Source organism: Bidens hawaiensis, unplaced genomic scaffold (genome assembly GCF_021521415.1).
Source record: "Bidens hawaiensis isolate Kalapana, Puna unplaced genomic scaffold, B.hawaiensis_p1.1 tig00019810_1, whole genome shotgun sequence".
Taxonomy (NCBI): domain Eukaryota; kingdom Viridiplantae; phylum Streptophyta; class Magnoliopsida; order Asterales; family Asteraceae; genus Bidens; species Bidens hawaiensis.
The window spans coordinates 198078-222746 of NW_027493012.1; the positions used below are offsets into that span (position 1 = coordinate 198078).

At 36.1% G+C, this 24669-nt stretch overlaps 2 protein-coding genes across 5 annotated transcripts; one reads left to right on the forward strand and one right to left on the reverse strand.

Annotated features, from left to right (window-relative positions):
• Positions 1-809: 809 nt before the first annotated feature.
• On the reverse strand, positions 810-15309 carry LOC143559334 (beta-galactosidase 3-like). 4 transcript variants are annotated; one of them, XM_077047937.1, is made up of 12 exons: positions 15109-15309; positions 14929-15017; positions 14744-14849; positions 14572-14659; positions 13432-13604; positions 13209-13318; positions 12997-13106; positions 12811-12918; positions 2894-3004; positions 2618-2826; positions 1837-2152; positions 810-978 (listed from the first exon to the last, which is right to left on the reverse strand). In XM_077047937.1, the coding sequence occupies exons 2-12, from the start codon at positions 14987-14989 to the stop codon at positions 874-876; spliced, it is 1497 nt and encodes a 498-aa protein (XP_076904052.1). In that variant the 5' UTR covers positions 14990-15017; positions 15109-15309; the 3' UTR covers positions 810-873. The 4 variants fall into 4 exon arrangements, with proteins under 4 accessions (XP_076904052.1, XP_076904054.1, XP_076904053.1 ...); XM_077047939.1 differs by lacking the exons at positions 14929-15017; positions 15109-15309 and adding exons at positions 13848-14008; positions 14193-14311 and having other exon boundaries at positions 14744-14836; XM_077047938.1 differs by lacking the exons at positions 14929-15017; positions 15109-15309 and adding exons at positions 13848-14012; positions 14193-14311 and having other exon boundaries at positions 14744-14836.
• A 4554-nt stretch (positions 15310-19863) lies between these two features.
• On the forward strand, positions 19864-24111 carry LOC143559349 (F-box protein SKIP16-like). Its single transcript, XM_077047950.1, has 5 exons — positions 19864-20114; positions 21626-22348; positions 22890-23108; positions 23633-23739; positions 23828-24111. Exons 1-5 carry the CDS (start codon positions 19893-19895, stop codon positions 23904-23906), a joined length of 1350 nt encoding a protein of 449 aa, XP_076904065.1. The 5' UTR covers positions 19864-19892; the 3' UTR covers positions 23907-24111.
• The last annotated feature ends 558 nt before the right edge of the window (positions 24112-24669 follow it).

Below are 24669 nucleotides of genomic sequence, written 5' to 3' on the forward strand. Positions count from 1 at the left end.
TAAAAAGTCACTTAATAACAAGTATGGAGGCCATTTTGTTTCCTAATAATGTACTATTTTACTAAGGACTATTTAATTGTTTATCTATAGTTCAGGGGTTGAAAAATATTATTCTAAAAATGCATTAATTGGAAAAAAAGTTTAACTTGGCTTCGCCCGGGTTCGAACCGGAGACCTTCAGTGTGTTTGAAGGACGTGATAACCAACTACACCACGAAACGATTGTTGTCTACTTTTAAAAACAAATTTTGTTATTATTATTTACAGAAACAGAATAAAGCTAGAAAAGTTTAGATTGTTAAGTGCAAATTGTCAGTTATGTATAGTTAGATTATTTCTTATTTTTAGCTTGCCAATATCATGTTATCACCATATTTAAAAGTGGGGTTGAGCACGGTTCAGTTATTAGGCGAAACTGAAGTAATCGGTTATTTGAATATACAAACCGTTTGGTTTTTCGGTTCGGTTTTTTGTGGGTTTTTTATTAATTCTGTATAGACATTGCAAAAAAAAATTAAAATTAAGAAATGAAAATGCATATTTTAACCTTGTATAAGAACGTATTAGAGTACCATAATCTCTGTGTTTTGGTTCAGGTTCCACTGTACAACATGTCTTGCTACTAATTTATGTTCATGCTTATTTTGTCTTTTGTAAGATCCCTTTGATACTTGGTAGAAAGATAAAAGGCCAATAACTCGCTCTATTTTTCAAATTTAAACCAAAAAGCTAGCATAACATAAACGTTGCATAAACTTATAATCCTAGTGTCAAAGCACTAGTTTCAAGTTTAACAATCCATGAAAATAACTCGTGGTGATACATAAAGCATAACCGTATACATTGAATTAATATCAAAATGGCAAGATTTAGCTACACGTTGCTTGCACAACAAGTTTCTGTCTTGTCGGGACAGAGTTCCGTCTTGAAATGTTCTTCGCTCAATTCCACTACGCACTCGTTCTTATTCAAGCATAGCTGCAAAAACAATGAGAAATGAAACCACATTTTACCCACTAACGACCATTAATATTTTCTACTAAGTCCAGTCATATGCCTTGCACATGGTGGTGAAATGACAAATATACCCTCATGTGCAAGGCGCGTGCCTAGACTTAACAGAAAAAAAACTAACTCCCATTAGTGGAAAGGGCGTAAACACATACAAACATGAAAGGATGATTTATGTTATTTCCTTCATTTAAGGTCGGAAAGTGAAATTTGCTATGTACCTAAAGAAAAAAACATGAAAGTTGTTCAAAAGTATTTCCAAAAAAGTAATAATAATAATAAGAGTGAATTGCGGTTTTAGTCCAATAGTTTCAAATTTGCGATTTTCGTCCCTGTGGTTTCATTTCACTTGCAATTAAACCCGAATTCATTAACCCCGTTAAGTCTGGTCATTAAAACCATCAGCGTGCCCCTCACGTGAGGGGCATTTTTCTCCCCAAATAAACCCCAGTCGTAATTCGCAAGCCCCCCTCACTTGAGGGGCTGGGGTGTATCTGGGGGGGAAAGGACAAAACTGCCCCTCACGTGCGGGACACGCTGATGGGTTTAACGACCATACTTATGGGGTTAATGAATTCGGGTTTAATTGCAAATGAAATGAAACCACATAGACGAAAATCGCAAACTTGAAACTATTGGACTAAAACTGCAGATTTGGACAAACCACAGAGACAAAAACCGCAGTTCACTCTAATAATAAAAACCGAAACCCATGAGTAACATAACCTTTTAAAAAAAGGTATGGGAGGTTTTACATGCATATCATGAATATGCATGCAAACCGACCGATAATTGTTACATATCAAAGATTAAGAAAGTGATTACCTTTTCAAGAATGGAGATGGAATCAGGATCATGACAGTCTCCAACCGCATACGATTGGCAAGTACCTGTAGGAGTTCTGTAACTAGCAAATTTAAAACCAGAAATGTGCGTATTATTTGGACATTTTAACTCCAATCTTGGTTTAATGTTTTGCATATTGTCGGTGACAAATGATGGGTGATCTTCAGACACATGAGCACAAAGAGCGGATACTTTTCGTCTTGAAAAACTAATTTGAGTCGGGTCGCCACCTTTCTCTTCAAATATTACCAACACGTTGCCTGATGGTTTGAACCAAGATCTTGGAACATGGTACCTAGAATGAAAATGATATTAGAATCACAAACATAAAACGTTGACCTGTTAAATCTATACGGTCACCTGAAACGCTCATTTTTCTGAATTTTGACCCATGTGACCCGTTACCTGAAATGCTCATTTTTTCCTGAATTTTGACCCATTGTAAAAATGACGGAAAAAATTACAAATTTTGTTTTTAAAAGTTGGACAAAAACGGTACATTTTTTACATGAGCCCATTTTGACCCGTTACCTGAAATGCTCATTTTTCTGAATTTGGCCCGTTAGCTAATGATCATATTACCAATTTAACCCGTTATATGGAAGGCTCATTTTCTGAATTTTTACCGACCCGTTTGCAAAAATGAAAAATTCTTGTGAAATGTTTATGTGACTAAAGAATGTACTTTTTTTTTTGTCTATAAATGCTATAATTACTAGTGTTTTTTATGAAAATATTGAACACAAGGAAGACTTTTTACCATCTTTGTGTCGGTTCTCCACACCCTCTATTGCATTTATCCGGGTTAAATTTGCCTCTATAATCACATGTTTTAACACACTTATCAAATGGAGCTTTTCGGGGCCAATATCTTCCAATTTGCTCCCCGTTTAACCACGCCAACCCCTTTCCCATGTGAACCATGTCAAGTCCAATGGGTTCATCGCCAGGTGGCGCATCCACGATAGCCTGCAAGATTTAATAATTAGTAAAACTATTATTGAAAGTTAAAACAGATGGAACCTAATGTGCATACCTTATACCATGTTAATGGTTGATTTTTAGGTGGCTCGGAAACCTTTGTCCACTTCACATTTTTGGCACCGTCTGCATTGTATATTCTTAGACGCTCGCCTTCTAAACCGATCTGCAAAGAGTCAGAAATGAAAAAGTTAAACCTGATACTTACAATATTCAAAATCAAATGTTGATAATATATAAAGTAGTAACCTTGTAATATAATCCTTCTAGATTTTAAAATTTTAAATTGACCAATTTGACTCTCAAAAGTCAAATGTTAATTATATATTAGTATGGGTAAAGTTAAAATACAATGAGAGACAAAAATGAGAAGTGTGAGAAGGATTTGTGACCACACAAAAAACCCCTTAAAAATAAATTCAAAAAAAAAATAATAAAAAAATCATAACTCAAAATATAATTAAAAAACGAAAAAATTTAAAAAACTAAAATGTTTCCGCCATCATTCCCGTTCAAAAAAAAATGACGAAAAGACACAACGGCGAAAATGAACAAAAGACACAATTATAACTTAAAAAAGACACATCTGTTGGGTTTCTATGGATATTTTAAACTTAGTTAACCATTTAACTAGTCACAATTAAGGCGGAAGCGTGATTATCTTTGAACTTTATGTACATATATCCAAATATATACATTACAAGTTCATATGTATGTTAATCTATGAATAACCCTTTATTCTTGTTTCAAGATTACCATTAATCTTAAGATTAGAAACCCGAGACTAAGGATCAAATAATACGGGAAAAACTAAACTATCAAAGCTTGTAAAACTTACATTCTTAAACCTTTAAGAGATGTAGTTGATGTTGAAGAAGATGATGATGTTGAAGCTAGACTTTCAAAGGAAAATCCTCAAACAGAATATACCCCGAGCCTCCAACACACACCGAGCTATGTTAGGAAACTTGAACACGAGAAACCGAGACCCGAACCTCTTCTTTCTTGACTTGGCCGAACCAAAAAAAACAAGAGAGAAAGAGAGTGGTATCTCTTACTTGAAAGTATATGCATATCTTTTAAATGAGATCATATCTCAAACAAGTCCATGGTTAGGTTTTTAGTTAAGTAAAGCACACTCAACCTCCATCCATCCTTTACCAACTTTGACCAAACTTTTGGGGTGTGGGGCCCACCCAAAACCGGCCCCAAATAAAATTATTATTTTTTTTTTTTTATTTTTTTATTTATTTTATACTTTATAAAATATATAAACACCCCATCTTTTATAAACCATTTTACAAAAGAACATATAGTTAAATAATCATTCCAATAATAATTATTTGAATAAATAAATTAACCAATTAATTTATTTAACACTTTCAAGTAAGTATTCAGAAACCCGATTTTCTGAATGTGTCGTGTTCTGTATTTGTCTTATAGATCTTATCTTAACAAATACATAATTGGTGTGTGTCTAACTCGTTATTGGGTATGACCCGACTTGGATCAAACACGGCTAGCCACATTAACCTAATTATGTGTCTCGGGCATACGGTATTCCAACAATCTCCCACTTGCACGAGACTCATAGGAAGTTAATGCTAATGGTGAATACCGCCTAACAACAGGTCACCACCCCTAGTGTGTTTGACTAAGTGCCATTCAATAACATCATCCCCTTCAAGTCCATACTTGATATGATATAGGTAAGTCTTATCATTACATCCCTTTATTACTAGATGTCCTGTCAAATCGAAGAGACACAGAGTGATCATTCTCTCAATGATTTAACTTAACAGGCCTTAGACATCTAAACTCTCAACACATAAGAGGAACAAATCCCATCTTGACTGCATACATCCTCGTTGACATCTCATATGATATCTGAGCTCTTTCTTACACGTCATCGTGTTACCGAAATAACAAAGAAGAGAGTCAAGTTATCAGACTTGATGAAAAACCAGATCCAATATGCATCTCAGGTCAAAGGACACAATGATACTCGCCTTTACTCAAGGATTACTTATGATCAGTTGCACTAACTCCATGCAGTGATCCTTGAGAGCGGATCATGTCCAATATTTGTATCCCACAAATATCTATGAACCTTGGTGGCAAACCTATGCCCTATATTCATCACATGAATATCAACCAATCTGGGTTCATAATAGTCATACCTTCATACTTGTTCCCACAAGCATGATCGACTACGGACGTTTAGAACAACATAAGTCATTCATGGATTAAACATGCAAATATAGAACATAACTCATTGAAAAATTAAAACATAATTAATTATCATAAGATACCCATTACATTTGTTCTTATACAAACACTAAACACAGATTAAATCCACTCACTAGAATACCGAAGTCCTAATGCACAAACATGACCCTCATGCTTTGGCCTATCGAGGAGCTTCGTGAGTGGGTCCGCAATATTTTGATCGGTATGAACTTTATGAATACATATCTTTCCCTTTTCAACTTCATCCCTTATGTAGTTGAATCTGCGCTCAATGTGCCTCGTTTTCTGATGAGCACGAGGCTCCTTGATCTGTGCAATAGCACCCTCATTGTCACAGAATATCTCTAGGGGCTCCTGAATGGTAGAGATAATCCCTAGATCCATGATGAACTTTTTCATCCATGCAGCCTCTTGGGCTGCCATTGAAGCGGCGATGTACTCAGATTCTGTAGTGGATAACGCGACAACATCCTGCTTCGAACTCTTCCAAGAGACAGCGCCTCCATTCAAAATGAAGACATATCCCGACTGTGACCGAGAATCATCTCGGTCAGTTTGGAAACTCGCATCCACGTAACCCTTTACGACGAGTTCCTCCTCACCAGACCCATATATTAAAAACATATCCTTAGTCCTTCTAAGGTATTTTAATATATTCTTGACAGCCATCCAATGACTGTCACCTGGGTTGTGCTGGTATCTACTCGTTATGCTCAAAGCATACGAGACGTCCGGTCTAGTGCACATCATTGCATACATAATAGATCCTATTGCCGAAGCATAAAGAACATGCTTCATCCTATCCTGCTCTTCCTTAGAGCTAGGACTTTGGGATGAGCTTAACACGGTTCCTCTAGGAATAGGTACCAAACCTTTCTTAGAGTTTTCCATCCTGAACCTTTTCAGGATTTTATCAATGTATGCACTTTGATTGAGTCCGATCAATTTCCTTTGTCTATCCCTATAGACCTTTATTCCCAAGATATATGTCGCTTCTCCAAGATCCTTAATTGAGAAACGACTACTTAACCACGCTTTAACGCTTTCCATACTTGGTATATCATTTCCAAATAAAAGTATATCATCGACATACAAAATAAGGAACATGACTATAGTCCCACTAGCCCATTTATACACACACGCCTCATCACCGTTTTGGACGAAACCAAACGCTTTGATTTCTTCATTGAAACGATGATTCCACATCCGTGATGCTTGTTTCAACCCGTAGATTGATTTCCTTAACTTACATACTTTGTCAGGATTAGATGGATCGACAAAACCTTCAGGCTGAACCATATGGACATCTTCCTCAAGATATCCATTAAGAAAAGCGGTCTTGACATCCATTTGCCATATCTCATAATCAAAATGAGCTGCAATGGCAAATAATATCCTGATCGACTTAAGCATCGCGACCGGCGAGAAGGTTTCATCATAATCAATCCCTTGAGTTTGCGTGAAACCTTTTGCTACAAGTCGTGCTTTGTAAGTATCTAAATTTCCATGCATATCGGTCTTCTTCTTGAAGACCCACTTACATCCAACCAGTTTGGAGTTAAGTGGACGATCAACCAATTCCCAAACTTGGTTATCCTGCATGGATTGCATCTCGGCGCTCATGGCTTCAAGCCACTTGTCACAATCAGGTTGTGACATAGCATCTTTGTAGGAAATCAGTTCATCCGAATCGACCAAGTAGCAATCATCCACGAGAAATCCATATTTCTTGGGAGGTCGACTAATCCTACTAGATCTGCGAGCAACGTGTGTATGATCAACCATTTGATCACCTTCAACATCCTCGTGTTGAAAACTAGTATCGACCAACTGTGTATCATCCAGTGATTCTTGAACCTCTTCAAGTTCCACTCTCTTTTCACTAGGTCCTTCCATAAGGAACTTAGTTTCTAAGAAGTATCCTTTGCGTGAAACAAACACCTTTTGTTCACTAGGATCATAGAATATATATCCTATATCATCCTTTGGGTATCCTATGAAGATACACCTGATGGATCGAGCCTCAAGCTTATTTGGGGTGTCACGTTTAACATAAACTATGCATCCCCATACCCTTAAATATGAAAAGGATGGAACCTTTCCATGCCACACTTCATAGGGTATTCGATCCACCTTTTTGGTCGGGGCCATATTCAAAATACGAGCCGCTGTAAGTAGCGCATATCCCCAAAATGATGGTGGTAGTGAGCTTCGTGCCATCATTGATCGAACCATGTCCAACAGTGTTCTATTCCTCCTCTCGGATACTCCGTTATGTTGAGGAGTTCCAAGAGGAGTGAATTGTGAAATAATTCCACAATCTCTAAGATGACATTGAAAAGCATCACTTAGGTATTCGCCTCCTCTATCGGAGCGGAGTACCTTGATTGTTCGGTCGAGCTGATTTTGTACTTCATTTTGAAATTCCTTGAACATTTCAAAGGCTTCATGTTTGTGTTTCATTAGATACACATACCCATATCGACTAAAATCGTCGGTAAAGGTAATGAAGTACCTTTCACTATTCCTACTAGTGGGCTTGAGAGGTCCGCATACATCCGTATGTATGATACCTAACAAGTCCTTAGCCCTTTCATTTGTACCTTTAAAAGGTTCTTTGGTCATCTTGCCTTGAATACAAGATTCACACTCATCAAACGAACCTAACTCATTTGTTTTCAAAAGACCATTCTTTTGGAGAGTATTTACACGATTCTTGTTTATGTGTCCAAGACGACAATGCCAAATGTAGGAATCACTCAAATCCTTTTTGAGTCTTTTAGTGGAAGTTTGATATAATGAGCTATTTGAGGTATTGTCATGAACCAATTCATAAATACCGTTGTTTGGTACACTTTAAAATAAAAGATACCATTAGATGATACATGCATTTCTGATTTTACAAATTTAAAGTCAAAGTTACATTGTCTAAAAAGGTGCACAGAAATAATGTTCCTAGTCAAACTAGGAGCATACAAAACATTTCTCAAAACAACTTCCAAACCACTTGGAAGCGATAAAGTGAAGTCTCCTCTAGCGACCACGTGCACCCTTGCACAGTTGCCCATGAAAAGACTCACTTCGCCCTTCTTTAAGTCTTCATTCCTTTTGAACCCCTGCAACCAATTGCAAATATGAGTTCCACATCCGGTATCCAATACCCATGTGTTAGAAGAAATAAGATTTAGCTCAATATTAATCATAAAGACATTACCCGAGGCATGCCCCGCATTCCTCTTGTCTCTTAGCTCTTTTAGGTAGACCGGGCAATTGCGTTTCCAATGTCCGGTCTCCCCACAACCAAAACAAGGATCATCCTTATGACCCCTCGGTTCCACAACCTTTTGTTTCTTTGCCATAACCGGTGATTTGCCCTTACCCTTAAGATGCACAGGAGGACCCTTTCTTTTTGCTACCTTAGCCTTAAAATTGGGTTGAGATCGATTCTTGGATTTACCTTCATTGATCGCAAACACGGGTAAAATTCTTTTACCCATGCTCGCCTCGGCTGTTTTAAGCATTGAGTTAAGTTCTCCAATGTTTTTGTCCCACCCATTCATTTTATAATTTAACACGAAAGTGTCGAACCTTTTCGACAGGGAGTTAAGGATCAAATCCGTTGCTAACTCTTTTGAGATGGGACAATTGAGCTTGGCGAGGCGATCAATGTAACTTTTCATCTTAAGTACATAAGTTGAAACTGGTTGATTATCATCCATTCTACATGCATGCAAGGCTCGAACCGTTTCGAACCTTTCAACCCTCGATTGCTTAAGGAACATTTCCTTAAGTTGAGTAATCATGTCGTACGCATTATGGTTTTCGAAATCCTTTTGGATTTCGGGAACCATAGTCGCCAACATGAGGCATGACACTTGAATGGAATCTTCCGTGTGTTTGACCCAATTCATGTATTCGACCTCACTTCCCTCTTCCAGTTCGTTGGGGATAGGTGTTTCCAAAACATGATATAATTTTTCTTGTTTTAGAACAATCCTTAAATTTCGGAACCAATCCGAAAAGTTATTGTGGTTAAGACGGTCTTTAGCGAGAATAGATCGGAGAGATACATTTTGGACGTTAGGGATTATGTTGTCGTCGACGTGTGCGGCCATCTGCAGAATTTTAATTAAGTTCATTTTAGTGTTTTACCTTTTAAATTATTAATACCCTTTTATATATACCAAATATAATTAATAATTAAAATCTAGAATCCAACGATAAACCCGACTCCGGTTAGGTGACCTTTTTCCCATTGTCGGTTTATCAAGGTAGTTATTCATAAAAATTGCAAACCCTTTTGCAACTTTTAGAGTTTATGGGACCGGTTCGAAATCATATTTCGTGTCGGCATGTTCATCCCATCAACACCTATTAGACCCCATGCCTGGGTGACCCTCTTCACATGGTTCTAATTTAAGTCGTCCTACTTGTATTAACTTGTAATATTAACATACAAACGGTTAGGTGACCTTTTTCCCATTTATATGCCAATATTACCTCAACATATTAATTTACTCTACGCGGTTAGGTGACCTTTTTCCCACTAAGAGCTTACTAATATGTTAAGCGTTATACAAAAGGATGGTGTTTGACTTGTTATCCTTAATTTTAAAAAGGGATTTTTGGTTTTAATAATTCTAGTTGTAAAACTTTAAATCATGTTCTAACATGCATTTAGTAACATGATATTTTGAAACCATTTTCAAAATTCTAATTTATAATAAAACCATTTTATTATGGGCGTGAGACGGCTAGTTAATAAATCCATTTTATTAAACTACGTGTCACGTAATTACCGATAATTATTAGAACCCGTTTTATGCTTTGTTAATTAATTCTATGTGACGAAGTTGATATCCTAATATCTAGCAACCACATAAACAAACAATCAATTAACAAGCATACACAATTATACTAGACACGAGCCACTAAGTTAGACCACACTTGTTAGCCGAAACAAGTGTGTGTCTTAGGTCCGATCCTAAGGAACACATGACACATGGATGTTGTAGCTCCCACTCGATCCCGCATCCAAATGCTTCGAGCATCTTCTTCAACCCCGTTGTGATCCATTGGGCTTGAACTTGGGCCTTAGCTTCCATAAGCTTCCATTTGGGCTCAATTGGTGGGCTTAGGTCCTTTTGGGCTTGAATCCCCTTAATGGACTTGTGAGACCCATTATCACCATACCCGGCCCAATAAGGCCCAAACTTCCAATTTTGCAATCTTCTTTAAATTTACAAAACAAATGTCCTAATACATTTTTTTCTATAAAATAAAGATATTACAAATAATCTATTTATTACATACCCATATGAATAAATAATTACAAAATTGCCCCTAATTAATTATTACAAACCGAAACTTTGAATAATTAATAACAATCACAACAAACATCCATTTGGTCTACGGCTCGGTCTAGTTTTAACAAACATAACCCGTTATGTTTTAGGAACCCGTTCCAAAACCCCTTGACTTTATCGGGCCTAGCCCAACCCATTTTGGGCTTGACCCAATAACTTGATTATGGGCTTCGGCCCACATGTCCAAAACACATGGGCTTCGGCCCAATGAAAAGTCTCATGGGCTTCGGCCCATTTAACCAAAAATGGGCTTCGGCCCATTTCACTTTCTCCCCTTTTTTTTTCGGTTAGCCCATTAACCAAAACAAGTGGGCTTCGGCCCAATATCACCCGAATTGGGCTTCGGCCCATTTACCCGGTTTTATATTTTTTTTTTTTTGAACAAAGCCAAAAATTATAACAAGATTAAATACAAAAAAATCATGCATGTTAATTTTTGTATAAAATCTTTCAAGGGAAAAATATAAAACCGAAAACCCGAAGCTTAGTTTCCCGTACCCGGCTCTTGATGCCATTTGTTGGGTTTCTATGGATATTTTAAACTTAGTTAACCATTTAACTAGTCACAATTAAGGCGGAAGCGTGATTATCTTTGAACTTTATGTACATATATCCAAATATATACATTACAAGTTCATATGTATGTTAATCTATGAATAACCCTTTATTCTTGTTTCAAGATTACCATTAATCTTAAGATTAGAAACCCGAGACTAAGGATCAAATAATACGGGAAAAACTAAACTATCAAAGCTTGTAAAACTTACATTCTTAAACCTTTAAGAGATGTAGTTGATGTTGAAGAAGATGATGATGTTGAAGCTAGACTTTCAAAGGAAAATCCTCAAACAGAATATACCCCGAGCCTCCAACACACACCGAGCTATGTTAGGAAACTTGAACACGAGAAACCGAGACCCGAACCTCTTCTTTCTTGACTTGGCCGAACCAAAAAAAACAAGAGAGAAAGAGAGTGGTATCTCTTACTTGAAAGTATATGCATATCTTTTAAATGAGATCATATCTCAAACAAGTCCATGGTTAGGTTTTTAGTTAAGTAAAGCACACTCAACCTCCATCCATCCTTTACCAACTTTGACCAAACTTTTGGGGTGTGGGGCCCACCCAAAACCGGCCCCAAATAAAATTATTATTTTTTTTTTTTTATTTTTTTTATTTATTTTATACTTTATAAAATATATAAACACCCCATCTTTTATAAACCATTTTACAAAAGAACATATAGTTAAATAATCATTCCAATAATAATTATTTGAATAAATAAATTAACCAATTAATTTATTTAACACTTTCAAGTAAGTATTCAGAAACCCGATTTTCTGAATGTGTCGTGTTCTGTATTTGTCTTATAGATCTTATCTTAACAAATACATAATTGGTGTGTGTCTAACTCGTTATTGGGTATGACCCGACTTGGATCAAACACGGCTAGCCACATTAACCTAATTATGTGTCTCGGGCATACGGTATTCCAACAACATCATCATCATCATCATCATCATCATCATCATCGTACTCAGTATATCCCACCAATATCAATGCTATGGTAGGGTCTGAGGAGGGTAAGATGTAGACAGTCTTACCTCTATCCCATAGGGATAGAGAGGCTGCTTCCGGTGAGACCCCCGGCTCGATAGTAGTTTTGCATCAAGCCTTGGACATAAGGCACATAGCACTCAATCATTAGGGACACCGGCTGATTGGTGCATGTGCCCTTGTCTTTCGGCTATCAACGCCACCGCATGATGCCTGATTAACCTTCCGCCACTTTTAACGTTATTTTCACGAGATTAGTAAAATAACGTCAAAATTAGTGCACTTTTACTTTTGCCCACCCGAGGGTTCACACATATATACATTATATGCGCGCACCGCAAGCAGGGCGTTTAAAAAAGACACAATAGATCGCAAAATATAACACAATGCCGAACAAAATATAGAACAATGTTGAGTTATATAACACAATATAAAGAAAAAAAGACACAATGTCAAGGAAAAAAGACAATCAATACGAAAATGAACACAAAACACAATAATAAACAAAAAGACACGACTTTTTTCACTTACCATTGTGTTTTTTTTAATGAGAACGAGAAACGGTGGAAACATTTTTGTGTTTTTATTAAATTTTGAGTTATAATTTTTTTATTATTTTTTTTTAAATTTTTCTTGAGGGGTTTTTCTTTGTGGCTAAAAATCCTTCTCATTTTTGTTCCCCTTTGTAGAATAACTTGACCCATATTAGTATACATGTAACTAGTCCTTCTAGAATTTGAAGTTCAAAGTCAACCAACTTGACTCTCAAAAGACAAATGTTAGTATAAAGTAAGTATACCTTGTAGGTCCATGCGGTGCTAGTTAAGTCCACGGTTCCATTCTTAATGCCTTCGAGTTTCGCACTCGTTAAACCAGCTCCAACCCATTCGTAAAATGATCCTGCATTCTATTAAAATGGACCCACATTCACATTCATATTTCCCATAAAAACAAAACAGTAAAATAAATAAAATTAGTAACTTACTTGGAGACCCATAGTCATGCTCAAAATGGCAATTTCGTTATATCCCGCCTTCAAAGAAACCGGGCTCTTAAACGTGAAGGGTGAAACAGTACCGTTTCCCGATCCACTAGCTGTTTAAAAACATGTAAAATGTTAAATGACTTTTAAATCAAACTAATGACATAATAAGCCAAAAACAAAAGGTCAAACTCCTTGAATAACAAAAGTCAAACCTTGAAGTATGCCATTCACAAAGGCGTGAAGAGCATGTCCCTTCGATTCAATAACGAGCGTTGGTTTGATTCCGTTCGTTAAAAATTTTTCATTTTGGTCAACTAATAATCTACAAGAAAGTTGTAAAATCCCTCAATGTTGACTTTTATGAGTCAAAGCTCTTTTAGACAGTTGACAGATAGTTAAAAAAAAGTATCTTTATATAGACACAATCACACAAACCTAGTTGTATGCCAAAAGTAATCAGCAGTATCTTTTGTGGTATTAATATGATCCACAAAACCGTTGCGTGTAAAATCCGCTTTTCCCCAAATCCCGGCTTTCTCAACAAATATTTCCCAATTATTCTTCAGTTTCTCTGGCAACATTGTAATGTTAGAAGTTTGAGATCCGACCTATTTAAAAAACATCCACAACATTAGTTGACTTTTAAGGTCAAACAAAACTACTTTTAAATCCCAAATTCCGAGCACTACAATTTTTCTTTTCCAAGTAGTTTTATATCATATATAATGTGGTCATGTATGTAGTCATTAAATCTAAAACTTAAAGTTTATAACATAAAAAATGACGTGTCGAAGTTTTCTTTTTTATATAGAAAGTTTGACTCTCAAAAGTCAACAATGAAAAAAAGTTACCTTGGCGGTGTTGAAGACGACATTTTTGCAGTCGGGAAGAATGCTAACCGACCATGCTGGCAATGTATACGAAGCATTCCGAAAAATAACTGTTTTTTCGTTTACGTCGTCTGTGTTAGCAATAAAAGCAGCACATGTTCCCGATTTATTTTCATAAACATCTGCCTAAATAATGGAAAAAAAAACTTTATGTCATCTACATCGCATGTTTTAAGAAGTCATTTAACAATTTAAAGTTTCAAAATAAAAAAAATAAAAATAAAATAAAAAAATAAAAATAAATAATAATAAAATAAAAAAAGTTTCAAAAGAATTGGAATCTTGGAAAATACACGAAGTACGAACCTCTTGTTTAGAACCAAGTTGAACCAAGGTCGGTTTATTGTTCAATAATGCGTGTTCACACAACTTAATAGCTCGATGAAGCTCCTTTAGGTGGCTTCATTTTGGATATCTTGGTAATCCTATAATGCAAGAAAATATTTAGAGATTATTCGGAAAGTCAAATGAGCTACTTTTGGTTTCAAAATTATTATGTGTGTATTTAATTGTTTAAAGATATATTTATAACTACATGAAGGAGAATAGATTATATACTTTAGAAATCGAGTTGTGCTAAAAATGTAAAGAACATGTATGTTGTTTAAAAGTTTTTAGAAATACAAGTTTGACATTCATAGTCAAAGTATGAAAATGGACACTAAATAAATAGAGTTCTTGTTACCGTATTCATCAATCGGTGCATCATAATCATAACTTGTGGTGATGAACGGGCCGCCAGACGTACGCCCGAAATTTGTCCCACCGTGATACTAAACTCAACACGAAAAACAAAGTCAAAGTCAAATGATGGAGAAGTTATGCATTTATGAAGTAAGAACTCATCAAAACAATACCATATAATAATTATGCACACTTCCTCCTTTTTGGAAAAACCGAGCAACCGAATAAGCAACATCTTCAGGCGGACGATGCGGATTTCTGCCCCCAAATGTCTTGAACCTATGCCAACATGGCAAAAATAAATTTTAAAATGAAGAGCAAATAAAATAAATATTAAAGTATCATTAACATTACATACCATCCGGGCCAATTCTCGGTCCATATTTTGGGCATTGTTGGAAAGCTCGGTTTGAACTCATCACAGTAAAATGAATTACAAGTATTGATCTGTAAAGATTATAAAATGAGCTTTTTTAGAAGTCGGGCCATGATTATTATCGAGTTACTTGTTTAAGTATAAAGCACGTTGGACCCGTACCACTGGATCGGGAGCATCCCATTGCTGACACATTATCCATGGTACACCTGTGTTTTGAGAAAGAGCCATTTTAGCTGCCCATTGAGTATATGATCTGCCACCTTTGCCATACGAAAGTTCATAGGATCCATACTCGTTTTCCACCTACAATAGTAAGGGCATTTTAGTCTTTTTACACACACTTAACTGAAAAAACTAACGCCCGTCCACTCGTTTTAGAGACTGTGGGTGGAGAAGAGAGGGGGGGGGGGATGCCTATATGTAATTTTAGAAAAGTGAGGAGCAAACATGCATTATAGGTGCATACAAGTCGAGCTCGAGCTCGGCTCGCGACTAGTATTTTCAATCTCGGGCTCGGCTCATTTACTACATTCGTTAATTTATTTTTATATATTTATAATTATTTTTTATATATTTGTTTTTAATTATAATTTTATATATAGCATAATATATATATATATATAGTTATTTTTTCATAGCATTATATATATAAATTAATAATTATTAAATATATATGTATATATACTTATATATACATAATATAAAAATTATATAAATGACAGGCTTGTTTAGGCTCGCGAGCCGGCTCGAGCTCAACAAGTGAAGCTCAGGCTTGTTTATTAAACAAGCTTACTTTTAGGCTCGAGCTCGTTTAAACTGGCTCGATCAAGCTTTTTCACTAGCCGATCTCAAGTAGCTCGCGAGCGGCTCGGCTCGTTTGCACCCCTAACTATAGGCTAAGCACAGGGAGCATCAACATTTATGCTGAATAATAATAATAATAATAATAATAATAATAATAATAATAATACTAAACCTGATCATCAACATCTAAATCTTGAGGATGAAAGCAAGGATGAATAATCCCATTCATATCTAAATAAAGATTATCAAACTCAACAACATCAGGATTCTCCACCAGACTTCCATCGTACTCCACCGCGTTCACCACCGTCTTAGGGTACCTGTTAGCAAGCCACCGGTAAAATGACGGGACACCCATGTATTATTTAATATAGATATATATATTATTTGATCTAGAGCTTAAGTAAGTAACTGTATGTGTATGTGGAGGTTAATTAATATTAATAATTAATAATATTATTATAATTTGTTATGTAAGTAGCGGTTTGAAGTGATGGGGCAGTTTCCAAAGCGACACCTCCAGATATTGAAAGAGTATATGATGATGATTGAATTGCATTTTGCACCCATATTACATTAATACAATTCATTGATTATTAATCAATGCGAAAATTAATTAATTAATCACTTGAATAATTGAATGCTTGAAAAATCTTAACTGGGATTATAACAAATGTATTATATGTATCTAGTGTTGTAAAAATTGTAGGTGTTGGTTGGATAGATACTAACAATTAATCGGGACTATTAGGGATTAGTCGAGATTAATCTAATTGGAATTTATATGTAAATTTTCAAATATACATATAGTTATTCTAAAGTATATGTATAAAATTCTTAATTGTGATTGATTTTTGATAAATGGGGATTGATCGGTAACAAGATGGTAGGATGACGATTAGGGACTAATCAAGGATTAATCGGTGCTTAGTACAGGTGCAAACGAGACTAGCTGCTCACAAGTTACTGGAGATCGATTCGTTAAAAAGCTCGATAGAGCCCGAGCCGAGCTCGAGTGTAAAAGTAAGCTCGTTTAATAATCGAGCCCGAGCTTGAGCTTCACTTATCGAGCTTAAGCCGGCTCACGAGACTAAACGAGCCTGTCAGTTATATAATTTCTTAAAATATATATTTAATAATTATTAATTAATATATATAATGTTATAAAAAAATAATCAAAAATAACTAAATAATATATATATTTTTATACATAGAATTGTAATAGAAAAAGAATATAAAAATAATTATAATTATATAAAAATAAATGACAAATTGTAAATAAGCCAAGCTTGAGCTTGACACCCTACTCACAAGGAGCTCGAGCTATATGTAAGTTAAACGAGCCGAGCTCGAGCCTAGTCGAGCTCGGGCTCGGCTGAGCTTGTTTGCACCCTTAGTGCCTTGTCAAGATTTTTATGACAATGTGACTGAATGTTCTGGGTATGCATCGATCCTTTGATCTTTTGAATTTTAAAAAGGTAATAATGGATTAATGGAGATTTGATGCGTCACTTAGTATGCTATAATTACGTGATATTTGTTTATAGAGTAATTTACGTAATTTTTGAAGATAGGTATGTTTTAAATTGGTTTATTTTTTTGACCATGGTGACTGTTGTTGGTAATTAACTGAGTCGGACATGTCGAGTTCGGGCCTAAGTATTTTATTATGGTGTATGGGATTAAAATGCTATATTGTAGTTGACATTAACTTAAATAGTTGGCCATAATTTTGGTGGTTGGACATTTATGTTGAGTAGTTTGACATAAATGAATGTAGTTGGCAAGTTGATTTATTAGTATAAATAGATTTAGCAAGTAAGGATTAGATATCACCCATCACTATCATATTTCAAAGTTTATTGTATTAAAGTTTTGAGTTAGTTTCCTTGATATAATAATAAGTGAAGTTCGATACATTTCTTTGTTCGTTTATTTGATTGACTTGGGACTTGAATCGTTTTGTAAACAATTTATTTAGCTAAAAATGGTTCTTAAATTTATTAAATGTGAAAGAAACTATTCCTAATCACATGCATACTGTTACACAACATTATCAATCTACCATAAGAACATATTGATCCTTTCGGTTTTCTCGATTTTATCGCATGTCATGTCAGCTTTTCCAGTTTATATAAGCTCTTTCTTTTCCAAGTAGCGTTTGCCGTCTCATTTTGTCCCAGTTTTATCCGTTTCGATCTAATTTTTAAAATTCATTGAAAAAAATGTACATAAACGATTAAACAACACTAATAATAAAATACATGAAAAATATTATTCCTAATTCCATCGGTTTTTAACTTTCGTTTTCACTTCCGTGCTTATCACGAGCATTAATTTGCACAAAATAGTTGAAAGCTCGTTGTCAAAAAGCCCACGAGATCCAAGTCTTTCGAAACATGGACTTAAGCCTTTGCCAACGTCACTTCTTCTTCATAGCTCCATATTCGTGGCGTCCTACTAGTTATCAGTTAGGAAACGGGAATTTGTTTCTCCAGATATTGAGTGAATTATGTGATATATATAGGGTTAATTTTTTTAATGGTCTAGTGACTGTTACCAATGACGCATTCACACATTCCCTACCCTGAGGATCGATGGTGATTCCACGAAATCTGTTGAAAAGTCGACCCAGATAGAACTTCAAGCTCAATCTTTTTAAGAAACGTTGATACAAGTTAAAAGGTGTGGAATACACGTTTTATGAACACTTTTATCATTTCACACACCAACGAACTTGGAGATTCAAGTAAGTAATGACCCCCTGGCGGAGGCTCGTTGTAAGTAGTAGGATGTGATAGTTGATCATCTAGAGTAACTATTGAGGGTTGTTCCACTTATGTAATCGAATGATTGCCAATACTTATATTTGGTGAGATTGAAATATGCATAAATTTTAGATGAAACAACATAATTAGAAATCCTAACATAATATTGCATAAGTAAATAAGAAGTTGGTGTGAATGTGATGCAACTTATGACAAGAAAAAGAAGAAGAAGACAGTGCTTGCTAAAACATCTTATTGCCACTTAGGCCAGGAGGTCGCAAATTGCGCATTGGAGAGTGTCCTAGAAACACAATAAATATAAAGAAAATCGGGTCTGAGTCGATGTTGAGCTAACACCGATAAAAACCTGAAACTTCGTTTTTTGAATTATGAAAAACGTCCGGTTTTAGTTTTTTGGAGGTTCTTAATAAATAAACAATAGACGATTATATATTTGAGCTAAAATACTTAAGTTACGTATATGTGTGTTTATTGAACGACCATGAATCATCCAAATGAGATACTGGCTAAATTCACTGCATCGGAATACACTCGCATCTCAATCCAAAATCACTGCATCGGAATACACCCGCATTTCGATCCAAGAAAGTCTGAAACGGTTTATTCGAGACAACCGTCAATCTCTCGATAACACAAGAGAAGAAGAGAAAATAGACTCAAAATAATAATTATTTCTTATTCTTTTTCTTAAACGAGACTACAATATATAATAAAGTCGGGCAAACAAACCGGTTAACCGATCCGACCCGAAAACTGAACCGAAACCGAACCGATTTTAAACCGATTATGTAGAAACCGGTTTGGAACCGATTGAAACCGTACGTTTGGAACCGGTATGTAATTTTCTCCACTAAAACCGGTTAACCGAACCGGACCCGGTCAAAACCGGGCAAAAACTGGCCAAAACCAGAACCGAAACCGATCGTCACCGTTCATGAAACCGGTTTCAACCCGAACCAAAACAGATCATAAACTGGTTTCGACTTTTATTGACGAAGCCGAACCGGTTTCAACCCTAACCGGTTATAAAATTTAAACCAGTTTGTGCACCTCTAATATATAAGAAAACAAAGACATAAAAAAACAAAGAAACATAATTTGATTTTAATGAGAAAATTGAATAAAATATAAACTTAAATAATAATAATACAAAATAATAAACTTATTAATATAATAAGATCGTATCAAAACCACACCTGCTAACGCCAATAAACATTTGCCCGAAAACGACAACAGTTCAGTTAAAGGATACCGGACACAACTCCACCAAACACAACAACAATAATATTATTAATAATAACAATAATAACAAACCACCTTTCATTTTCATGATCAATAATAACAATACCAATGGCGACACCACCATCAATCGAGTTAGAAGCCATAGGCGGATTAGCACTCCACACCATAATATCAAAGCTCTCACCATCCGAAGCAGCTGCAGTCGCATGCGCCAACAAACGCTTCAACGATTGTGCGTCAGATGACTCACTCTGGTCACTATACTGTTCTAATGAACTCGGTCTCAATTCGCCAGTTGATCCAATTGGAAACCCGTGCCCTAATTTCAAGGTCTAATTCGATTCAATTCTTAATCTTTTTATGTTTAATCGAATACCCACTTCGTCTAATTGAATAATCATGTGTGGTTTGTTAATAATTGGTATGATTTAATGAAAAAAGTTGAAAACTTTGTTGTTATGTGGGTAGGGTTTGAATAACTGGTTTGAGCCCTAGATGGGTTTCTGTTGAATTTGCCCGAGCCGAACCCGAGCTCGATAAAAGCACGAATAAAACTAGCTAAAAATACTTGATTTGAAATAACATGAGATGAATTGGTTTATATTTGTAACCGAGACAAACTCGGTTCGGGTCATGGCTCGATTTTAGGCTAGTTTAACTTCAAAATTAAGCTCGAGTCTAGCTGAGCTGCCCAAGCTCGAACCCACCATGGCTCGACTCGAGCTCGACTTGTTAACAGCCCTTGGCTCGAGCTTGGCTCGTTTCAAAATCTTTTTTCTACAACTCGAGTTCGGCTCGTTTCAAGCTCTTTTTTCTAAGGCTCGAGCTCGGCTCGTTTCAAGCTCTTTTTTCTAAAGCTCGAGTTTGGCTCGGGAGTTGTGTTTTCAAGTTTGGGATCCGCTTGTTTATTACTCCGTATTTATTAATTACTTTGTATATATTTTTAATTATTATTTTTATATATATAAAAAATTGAAGTAATTTGTTGCTGTTATGAACTCATGTAGTTAGGGTTTCAATAATTGGTTCGAGTCCTAGAGGGGTTTCTGTTTAATCTGGCCGTAGGGGTGTAAACGAGCCGAATTTAGCGGAACTCAAGCCTTGTTTTGACTTACGAGAGCTCAGGCTCGTTTATTATTTAATAGTTACTTTGTATATATTTTTAATTATTTTTTTAATATTTTGGAAAAGCCTTTAACGAGCCTAAGCTCGGCTCGAGCTCGTATGGTACCTTAAAGGAGCTAGAGTTCAGTTGTGCAATGCAAAAGTTAATACTTATGTGGTTAGGGTTTTAATAACTGTTTTGAGCCTTAGCTTGTCTTCTGTTCAATTTGGCTAGGGCCGTAGGGGTATAAACGAGCCGAACCCACGCTCGAGCTCGGTTTGTTTTAAGCTCTTTTTTCTAAAGTTCGAGTCTGGCTCATGAGTCGTTTTTTCAAGCTCGGGATCGGCTTGTTTATTCTTTATTAATTACTTTGTATATATTTTTAATTATTTTTGTATATTTTGGAAAAGCCTTTAACGAGCCTAAGCTTAAAAATTAATACATAAAAGTCTAAAAGAAGAAAAACTTAAATATACACAAGGCTGCTTAAGGCTCGACAAGCCTAAACGAGCTTCCCAGTTCCCATACAAGGCTCGAGCTCGGGGCTCGATAACTAAACGAGCTTTATTTGAGGCTCGAGCTCAGGGTTCGATAACTAAACGAGCTTTATTTGAGGCTCAAGCTCGAAAAAACTCGGCTTGTTTCATGTTATTGTTATTATTATTATTATTATTGTTATTATTATTATTATTATTCATGCAAAAATCACAAATTGATGCGTATCATAACATTCCAGGCAGCTTATGGAGCATGGAGGCAAGCTTATGGTATGTATCCATGGCCGTTAGTTAAACGAGTGAAAAACGTATGGGACCGAATTAGAGCATGGTTAACTGCTAATTTCCCAGAGGTTTTACCCACCCTTCGTAAAGGTGCATCAGAGGCCGAACTAAACGAGTTAGAGAAGTCTTTGAAAGTCAAACTACCTCTTCCGACTCGAGTCCTCTATCGGTTCTGTGACGGTCAAAACCCGTGCTGTGATATAGATGAATCAAGTGAAACAATAGCAGGAAATCTATGCGGGTTGATTGGCGGTTACTCTTACTACCACTTTCTTGTAAACGTTTACTTGTTACCATTAAGTGTCATAATCAACGAGACGAGAGATATCACACGGCGAGTGAAGTTTACCAGACCGAAGTATATTGTAATGGCGGCTTCTTATTACACCGAGAAGATGTTTTTTCTTGACTGTGAGGTTGGTCAACTCTATGTCGGGACCAAGAATCTGTTACGTACTCGTGAAATGATGCCGTGTGTACCGAATGAATTAATAACCTCGGTGCATGATTCAAGAAACGCTCTCCAGAAAGATGCGATGTTGTTATGGTTAGAAGAACATGTTCGCCGCCTTGAAAATGGGATTATCAAATTACGCGAGGAAGAAAATATACGAAGCATTAGTTTGTTTCACGAACAACCGCCAGTGTGTTCCGAGGCTACAACATGTGGTGTTCAGGTGTTGTTAAATTATAAAAAAATACAATTTCTAGTTCTAATAATTTAACTTTAATGTTAGAGTTGAACTGCGGTTTTCGTCTCTGTGGTTCGTCCAAATCTGCGGTTTTAGTCCAATAGTTTTAAATTTGCGAGTCGTCCCTGTGGTTTCATTTCACTTGCAATTAAACCCTACCCAACTAACCTCGTTAAGTCTGGTCGTTAAACCCATTAGCGTGCTCTTCACATGAGGGGTAGTTTTGTCCTTTTTCCGCCAAATACACCCAACCCCTCGCGTGAGGGTGCTTGTGAATTAGGACAGGGTTTTATGTGGGGAGAAAAAGGACAAAACTGCCCCTCACGTGAGGGGCACGCTGACGAGTTTAACGACCAGACTTAACGAGGTTAGTAAGATCGGGTTTAATTGCAAGTGAAATGAAACCACAAGGACAAAAATCGCGAATTTGAAACTATTGGACTAAAGCTGCAGATTTGGACAAACCATAAGGACGAAAACCGCAGTTTACTCTTAAAGTTATCATAATTCGCTTATATTGTTGCAGGTGCGTGCTTCGGCTGTGTTTATACCCGAGTTTAGTGACCTTATGGATGAAGCTAGGAAATATATGTTTGCTTACTCGATCCGTATGTCGCTTAAACCCGAGGGGTGTTTTGTCCACGGTATGAAGTTCGATTCATGCCAACTGTACTGGAGACATTGGATTATTAAATCCGGTGATGATGTTGTGGCAGATCCTAATGGTGAAGGTGTGATAGGCCAGGTAACATCATTGTATCTCAATTCAATCAATCTTGATAAAGCTATGTAATTTTTAGGGGTGGCAAATGGATTGGGTTGGGTCGGAAGACTCATGTCGAAACGGGTTATGGTCAGAATGGGTCAACTAAAAAATGGGTTGTTTTGGTTCGGGTCGGAACGGGTTAGTGTCAACAGGTTCGGGTCGGAATGGGTCCAGGTCAAAACGGGTTTCAGGTCGGTATTTTTTTTGTTGAGCGAGGACAACGGACGAAACGTTTTTGAATTTTTACATTTTTTGTTTTTGTTTTATATTATTAGTTATGATTTTTTTATTAATTTTTTTTCGAGGGTTTTTATTAAGATCAAAAACCCCTAAAAAAATATAAAAAAAACAATAAAAAAGTCATAACTCAATATATAAATAAAAAATGAAAAACATAAAAAAACTAAAATGTTTTCTCCGTTGTCCTCGTTCATCAAAAAACAAAATCTTGATAAAGCTATGTAATTTAAAAAAAATAAAGTTTTTTTTAATATTATCTACAGTATCCGTTGTTACGGCCGGGGCAGAAAGAGTTTGTGTATGAAAGCTGCACAACTTGTCCTGCTTCACCAGGATCGATCGAGGGTTATTTCACGTTTATACCGGGCAGGTATGTTGCGTTATCTTTTTTTTCAACGTTTGTTTTGGTTAAGATTCGTTACGGTGGAAAGTAAGATGTTTGCATAATATGTTTGTAGCTTGACAGAGTCAAAAGGAGCCCCCTTTGAGGTTGAAGTTCCTAGGTTTCCTCTGGTGTTACCAGACTACATCTTCTGATGAAACTGTTCTGTTCTTCATGGTCAACTATCTTAGCTTAAAACCATTTGTTTGTTTGTTTGCTGTTTGTTCTGTTTGAGTTTATAATAATAAAGATGATGATAAATATGGTGCGATGACATATATCACTTGGTGCTTGTGTGCTAAGTAACATCTTAAGACTTTTTGAAATATATATATATATAGAATGGTTGTTTAGTTTTAATTTTACATGGGTTGATTTAGAGTTGTTTAAAAATAGGACTGTAAATGGACTGGACATTCGGTGAGAAGTTTGTTTATGTTTGTCTGTTTAATAAACAAACCGGACACGAACAAAAAAAAGTTTGTTCGGTAAGCTTAACGAACGGACACGGACAGGGGCCATGTTCGGTGGATTCGTGAACATCCGGTAATGATTATGCTTTTTGAAATTACTATGTAATTGTTTATGTTCATTTGTTCATTAGAGTTGTTTTTGTATGTTTGTCCATTAATTTCGTTAGTGTCTGTTAGTGTTCGTTTGTCCATGAGTGTCCATTAATACCCGTGTGTTCGTTTGTCCACTAGGGTCCGTTAGTGTTCGTTTTTGTCTGTTAACGTCAGTTTACAATATTAACGAACATACACAAATGGACACGGGCAAACTCAATTCCTTAATGGACGGACACGAACATGAATATTTGTTCGGTAGAGCGTCTGTGAACCGTTCGTTTATCCGATAAAAGTTTAACGGACGAACACGGACAACGTCTCGTCCGGTTCGGTTTGGTCCATTTACAAC

Coding starts and splice junctions, on each gene's coding strand:
- LOC143559349 (XM_077047950.1), top strand. CDS start 19,893: ATGGCGACACCACCATCAATCGAGTTAGAAGCCATAGGCGGATTAGCA. Junction 20,115..21,625: donor ACCCGTGCCCTAATTTCAAG/GTCTAATTCGAT, acceptor ATAACATTCCAG/GCAGCTTATGGAGCATGGAG. Junction 23,109..23,632: donor GTGAAGGTGTGATAGGCCAG/GTAACATCATTG, acceptor TATTATCTACAG/TATCCGTTGTTACGGCCGGG.
- LOC143559334 (XM_077047936.1), bottom strand. CDS start 14,989: ATGAGTTCAAACCGAGCTTTCCAACAATGCCCAAAATATGGACCGAGA. Junction 14,850..14,928: donor ACCGAGAATTGGCCCGGATG/GTATGTAATGTT, acceptor ATGTTGGCATAG/GTTCAAGACATTTGGGGGCA. Junction 12,919..12,996: donor GCATGACTATGGGTCTCCAA/GTAAGTTACTAA, acceptor CCATTTTAATAG/AATGCAGGATCATTTTACGA.